Source organism: Betta splendens, chromosome 24, assembly GCF_900634795.4.
Source record: "Betta splendens chromosome 24, fBetSpl5.4, whole genome shotgun sequence".
NCBI classification, from domain to species: Eukaryota; Metazoa; Chordata; class Actinopteri; order Anabantiformes; family Osphronemidae; genus Betta; species Betta splendens.
This window is the reverse complement of record NC_040901.2, coordinates 10112108-10118938: the sequence shown is the minus strand read 5'-3', so window position 1 is coordinate 10118938 and position 6831 is coordinate 10112108. Positions and strand designations below refer to the sequence as shown.

General features: G+C 52.6%; 1 protein-coding gene across 1 annotated transcript; it reads left to right on the top strand.

Moving 5' to 3' along the window:
- Positions 1–316: 316 nt before the first annotated feature.
- mycn (MYCN proto-oncogene, bHLH transcription factor) lies at positions 317–6426 on the top strand. The gene is made up of 3 exons (XM_029141513.3): positions 317–1568; positions 1971–2616; positions 4455–6426. Exons 2-3 carry the CDS (start codon positions 1992–1994, stop codon positions 5216–5218), a joined length of 1389 nt encoding a protein of 462 aa, XP_028997346.1. The 5' UTR covers positions 317–1568; positions 1971–1991; the 3' UTR covers positions 5219–6426.
- The last annotated feature ends 405 nt before the right edge of the window (positions 6427–6831 follow it).

Below are 6831 nucleotides of genomic sequence, written 5' to 3'. Positions count from 1 at the left end.
GTCGGAGGGAGTTTTTCTGACTCCCAGACCGAGTCCCCGGATCCTGGGAGCCGCGCAGAACGTCCCGGGGAAGTGCCTGCCTGCTCCTCCTCTGTGGAGACAGCTGCACATTCTCACTTTTCACCGGCTGTGGTCGTTTGAACTCCCAACTGACGGGAGAAGAACAATCCTCATCCTGGCATCGCCCCTTTAATAATATGCAAATTGAATCAAGGTAAACGTGTTAAAATACGATGAGCCTTTCTACAAAGTGATAGTAAAAATTCCAAATATTCGCCAACCGTCTGCCTGAAAAATAACTGGGAGCTGCCGTTCGTGTTGGACTGGAATCGGTTCCCTGAAGGTTTTCCCTCAGTATGAGGCCGTGCGCGTACGCCCGTGACTGTGCGCGTAATTACAGATGCGCCATTCCTCTAAGCCGTCATTAGAAAAGGGAATGGGAATGACTCCAGGCTACAACCACCGCTCGCGGTTACGTAACACGCTCTTCTCGGATCCTGCCGTTTACCGGACACAGCTGAAAACGTCTCCCTCCGCCGCCTCGCGACGTATCGCCGCGCGGTCGACGACGCGTCCGCCGCTCCGCGTTATTTATTTTTTTTCTTTTTCTTTCTTTTCATTCGCTCAGAGAGAAGGAAATCGCTCGCGCCTTTGTCTGTCTGGGTCGCTCGGGTTCGTCTGAGCGGTGCGCGCGCCCGCTGCTGTTCCCCCGCGCGTCCGTGCGAGGGCGCAGCGCGCCGTTGGAGCCGCGGGGACTGGCGCGTCCCAGACAAAAGAGAAAACGGTGCTGAGCGATATGGGAGAACAAGAGCGGAGCAGCGGGGCTTAATGTGTAGGAAAACGTCGCTACGCAACACTTTAATTCATGACAATTATGTTAAAGTGACACTGACGTGTAACTATCAATTTGAAATGACAAATATTAGACTTTTACAATATCCTGTTTATACCAGACTAGATCATTAGGATTATGTTTTTTAAGTATAAATTTACTGAACTACAAAATATTACAAGTTGATGTTTGAGTTTATAGATTAACACAAAGCATCTGCGTAAAAACATACTTTCTGCTGTCGTGCCCTTGAGCAAAAAAAAAAATCATCAAATCCCTTTTTGTTTGCGCTTTAGACAGTTTGAAAGCGAGCCGTGGATGTGACATCCCAGTGATGTCTACAGACAGGACACTTTGTCTGGCGCTCTCGCAACGATACTTTCTCCCTGTCTTTCCTTTGTCCTTTCCTTGACTCCTTTCCTTCCCGTGCTTTATTGTCGTCTTGCGATATTTTGGCTTCGTTCTCGATTCACCTTGAAAGAAATCTCGCAGCCAGCCAGTTCCCCGCGTCGCATCCAACCTCAAATCCAATTGTACCACCCCCGTTCGGGGAGGGAGGAGTTTGCTTTCCTCCCGCACAACTGACTGTATAACTCCTAGCAGCCGGGCACAATGTGTGTCAGAGGACTGTCTGAGCTCCCAAAGTAGATGACTGCTCCAGGTCTGGTGTCTCTATTATTGACTGCGAGCTACACGGGACCCCGTTTCGTACGTTATCATCCTCAGCCAGGACGAGGTGAGCATCTCCCCGTTTGAGCGCTCAACATGGAAACGCGTCTTTACCCCCTCACGCTTTTAAGACAAAATCACATCGCGTGTTAAATTTGATTGTTGTCATTCTATCCATTTCCACGTAAACACGATTTCTCCGCGACTCGCGTTTTTTTCCTTCTGGCCGCTGTCTGACTTAGCGGCGCGTCAGTGCTTGTGCGTCACGGGCGCATTTTGGCACGGTCCCCCCGTGAGGATTGCGCGGCGTTTTAAACCCCAAACAGGAGTGCGTGTGGAATTTTGCGGGGCAGATTGCGCGTCTGTGTGTGGGCTGTGGCTCGCGCTCGCACCGCAGTTTTCAGGTGTGACAGAACAGAGGCAGCGGTGAAGTGGAGCGCGCTGTAAACTCTCTTTTGTTCCCTTGCAGGTTTTTGAACTGTGGGATAGAATGCCGGCGATAATTGGTAAACACTCCGATTTGGAGTTTGACTCATTACAGCCGTGTTTCTACCCGGATGAGGACGACTTCTACTTCTGTGGTCCCGACTCTGCGCCACCGGGGGAGGACATCTGGAAGAAATTCGAGCTGTTGCCCACTCCGCCCCTCTCCCCGAGTCGAGCCGCGATACCCGGGGAGTCGACCGCTGCCTCCCCGGACGCAGACCCGCTCAGCTTCGGCTTGGGGGACCCTCTGGATTGGGCTTCCGAGCTGCTCCTCCTGCCCGAGTATGATATCTGGGGGGCGTCCGACGACGTGGACCTGTTCGGCTCCGCTTTGGATACTAACCCCAACAACATCATCATCCAGGACTGTATGTGGAGCGGCTTCTCCGCTCGGGAAAAGCTGGAGCGCGCGGTCACGGAGAAACTCGGCAAGGCTATTTCCACGGCCACGACGGGCGGCAGGAGCGTGTGCGTCAAGGCGCCCGAGGTGGTGACCCGCAGCTCGGTGCCAGAGTGCGTGGACCCCGCGGTGGTGTTCCCCTTTCCTGTCAACAAGAAGAGCGGCAGCAGAGACTCCACCGGCTCCGTTAACCCACGCACAGCCCACGGGAACGACCACAGTGACTCCGGTAAGAATGTGCTGATGCGATAAAAGCCTGACATTGTATCAATAACAACAAAAAAGACCCTTAATATTATTACTCCTCCTACTTGTTCTACTTGGAGTGAGTGGAGCGCGCCACCGGCCCAAAATAGAATCACCTAGTTCCCTTTACGCACACTCAAACCACACACAAACAGTGGAGTAGTGACACAGTGAACGAGGTTTACGTAATCAGCGGGCTCTTCATCCGGCAGATGGCAGTAAAATGGGGGGATTGTGTGCCTCGCTGAACTCGGTTGGCATCTGAATCAAACAAAAAAAAAAAAAAAAAAAAAAAGAAAAAGACGCGGCACACACGCGTTACGCGCCGACCGGACCGCAGCGGGACCGTGGGATGAAAAGGTGTTCAATTATGCTTCAGCTTTGATTACGCGTGGATTAACGGGCACGTTGCTCACAGTGGGTGGGAAGATGACAGGTATTTCAGACAGTGGGGAAAACGGGCAGTTGAGCTCAGCGTAAAACTATTAGGAACCATTTAAGGGAAACTGGACTTTTACTGTGATGACACGGCATTGACTCACCGGACCCTCGTGTTTTGTCATATTCTCTTGATTATTATTCTCGGACGTGCTTACGAGTTTAGTTTGGGAAATGACTATTGTGCGCGTTCAATCGCCCTAAGACTCGATCTCCATCTATTACTACCCATGTGTTCCCTAAACAAACACTCACGAGTTCTTATCAGCGTGTTTTTGCTGTGAAACAGTAGTACAAAGGCCTCCAGCTTGGCACGGAGGCCAGACTCAGCCGGCTTTGCCAAACACCTCCTCCAGCTCCAAGAAAAGAGGACGGAGGAGGGCCCTGGCTGTTGCTTTTCGGGGGGGGGGGGGGGGGGGGGGGGTGTGACAGCTTTGAACAAGCGCTCCATCTCGACAGCTGTCTCCCTGGCGCCGCTCCAGCTCCGCAGCTTATAAAGGGTGGTCCGGTCCGGTCCGGTCCGGTCGCCTACCGCCCCACCGCCCAACATACATACCTTAAATGCTACGAGGGCTTATTCTGAATGTTCTCTCCTCTGTTTTTACCGAGTGAAGCGCCAAAAGGCTCAATCCCAGCCACACATGTGGCAAAAGCCGGCCACGCCCCCTCATCCACCCAGCTGTGCCAGCTTTGTTTTGATGGCAGCACCAGACTGTGTGTGTGTGTGTGTGTGTGTTAATAGTGTGTTCACAGCATCCTGGTGCAACAGTGTCTGAAGTGGGCGACTGTAAGCTGTAAAATGCTACACTCCTCAGATGCTCCTGAGCTGATAATGAGAGTCATTATCACAAAAGGCATTTTAGCCGGGCCTCGCGCTCGCTGCCTCGCGATTGGCCACTTCCTTTCATCATCAAAGGCGCCAGTGGATATAAGTCTCAGTTTCAGCGGAGGTATTAAGACGCGGAGCTCAGCTGGGGGAGAAAGAAAAAAGATTTTTCACGTCATCACAGGTCGCGGGTGCAGCTCTTCTGCCGCCGTGACTGCAGCTGCAGAGATACAGCGAAGGCGTCAGACTCGAACTGTCTCGTCTCGCTGGGGAGGATTAGAGTTTTGAAGGGGGAGCGAGAATGAAAGGCAGAAATCCGGCCTGTCTGCTCGGCATCGAGCGCGAACGTGTCAACACCTGCAGAGTAGATTAGCGGTGGAGTGACTGACACTAAGCATTAAGAGGTTTGTGCTTATGCAAACAGCGTTGAGCAATGGTGACGCTCCCACGCACACTCGCTCCTGATGCCTGTCACCTGCTGGTGCACATGTATGACATAGTGGGAATGCTTTGTGTCACAGCCACTGACTCACCCACGCTCTGTTTTCTTTTCCCAGAGGAGGATGATGAGGAGGAGGAAGAAGAGGAGGAAGACGAGGAGGAGGAGGAGGAAGATGATGAGGATGACGATGAGGAGGAGGAGGAGGAGGAGATCGATGTGGTTACAGTAGAGAAGAGGCGCTCCACGACCAGCAAGGCGTCGCCCACGGCAACGGGCGCGGCCACCGTCTCCGTGCATCCCAGGAGTCAGGACTCCAGAGGGGCCGCGTCGGGGTCCGGTGGCACGAGCCGCTTCGCCGGCCGAGCTCCCCAGGAGCTGATCCTGAAGCGCAGCTCCGTGCACCAGCAGCAGCACAACTACGCGGCGCCGTCGCCGTACGCGTCCGACGACGACCCCGCCCCGCCCTCCAAGAAGCAGAGGACGTCGGACGCCCCCCGCGCCCCCACCCGGACCTCCGCCGCCTCCTCGGGAGCCTGCGGCTCCATCGCGGCGGGCACGCGCAGCCGGCGCAGCGCCAGCGGCGACAGCAGCCCGCGCAACGGCGGCTCCGACTCCGAGGACAGCGAGCGCCGGCGCAACCACAACATATTGGAGCGCCAGCGCCGCAACGACCTGCGCTCCAGCTTCCTGACGCTGCGCGACCACGTGCCCGAGCTGGCGCGCAACGAGAAGGCGGCCAAGGTGCTGATCCTGAAGAAGGCCACCGAGTACGTGAGCGCGTTGGAGGCGGAGGGGGCGCGGCTGCGGCAGGAGAAGGAGCGGCTGCAGGCGCGCAGGCAGCAGCTGATGCGCAGGCTGGAGCAGGCGAGGACTCGCTGAGCCGCACTGACCCTGGATCAGCTCCGGCCCCAGCCCAGTGTGTGTCTGTGGGACACGTGCACAGACGAACACGGCATCTCGGAGAACGCTAGCCCCGGGTGCCGACCCGGGCCCGGGGGCCGGGAGCGGGAGGCGGGGACGCGGACGCTCGGACTTTCACTGCCGCCACTTTTTTTGCACATTTGTTGACGTTAAGAATGTTTGGGGTTTACTTTTTCAATCCAGTCACATTGAGAAAAGAAACGAACAGGGAGGGAGAGAGGACGTGTGTTTTTGTGTCTTCCCTTCCTCTGGTTTTTATATCATTTCTATTTGTATCTTGTTTTTTTATATATATATTTTTTTTGTACTCACTGTGACACCAGCCTGGGATTCGGAGATTCCCACAGGGACGGGTGTTGGAGGGCACTTTGCTTGGGGGGGGGGGTCCCGTACGAGAAGCAGTGCTCGCTTACTTTTGCCTTTACCACTGCAAAAAAAACAACAACACAAAACAGAAAACTGACGAGACTGCGACGACACGTGAAGCGAACGCCACTACAGGTCTCTCATCTCACTCCTGTCACACTGGTGCTCAGGCCAAGTCAGTGGATGTATCACTGCGCACCTTGCTAGCCGACACTTTTGTATATAACAATAAAGTACAGAGAAAAATACACTCAGATCTGCCTTGTTTTATAAAACATTTTGTCTCGTTTTTTTATACGTGTCAGGAAGCTGCCAATACCTAGACTGGAAGTTTATATACCTTAAAGTACTGTAAGGCCTCGATTTTTGAGCGTCGTGAAACTTTGTAAGATAACGATATATTGCTTTTCTTTCTCTCTTTCTTTGCATTGTATCACATTACTAATTCTCCACACCTTTACGCTTTTAGTGTGAACTTGATACATACTAAATTTGATACTTATATTTTCGTACGAAAATGCGTTCTCGGTAGATATCACTTTATCTCATCACTTCTCTTCTAATTCTTTTGTACAGCAAATGTGTTCTATCCCAATGTACCTGGACTTTTATTTCCTCTTTTGTTCATATTTTTAACTTTCGGGTGCATCAAACTGGGTGAGTGGATATAAGATGTTTGTTTGTTTTTTGTTTTTTTTGTTTTTTTTTTTTCATTTTTAAAATGTACATTTAGTGCTGCAACTCATAGCACTTTGAAATACCTCATATTTGGAAAATAAATAGACATCATGAAATCCTAAGTGCTGCTCTAATGGGTTTTCATTGTCTCTGAAACCGCGAGCATCACCTCGAACCCCTTCACCCCTTTTATTGCCACGTTTCCATATTTGTTTTTCCTGCTCTCAAAGACTCGTCTTGACAAAGAAATAAAGAGGGTGTCTTCTGTATCCTCTGTGTCTCGGCGCCCTGCGGCTGCCTACCCCTCCGTAGCCTCTCACACCCACCCACGCACACACCTACACACTTCAAGAGTGCGCACACACACACACACACACACACACACACACACACACACACACACACTCGATTTCCCTCTCGCACTGACGCCGCTCGTCCTACTACATTGTTCAGGCTGTTGCCATGGAAACTAGAGCAGCTGCTGAGTGGCAGACACCGAGAGTGAGTCTTTTATTTGTCTGTTGGTA

Excerpts from the sequence above, each read along its gene's own strand:
- mycn (XM_029141513.3), top strand. The coding sequence starts at position 1,992 with ATGCCGGCGATAATTGGTAAACACTCCGATTTGGAGTTTGACTCATTA. Across the intron at positions 2,617-4,454 it reads GAACGACCACAGTGACTCCG|AGGAGGATGATGAGGAGGAG; the intron begins GTAAGAATGTGC and ends TTCTTTTCCCAG.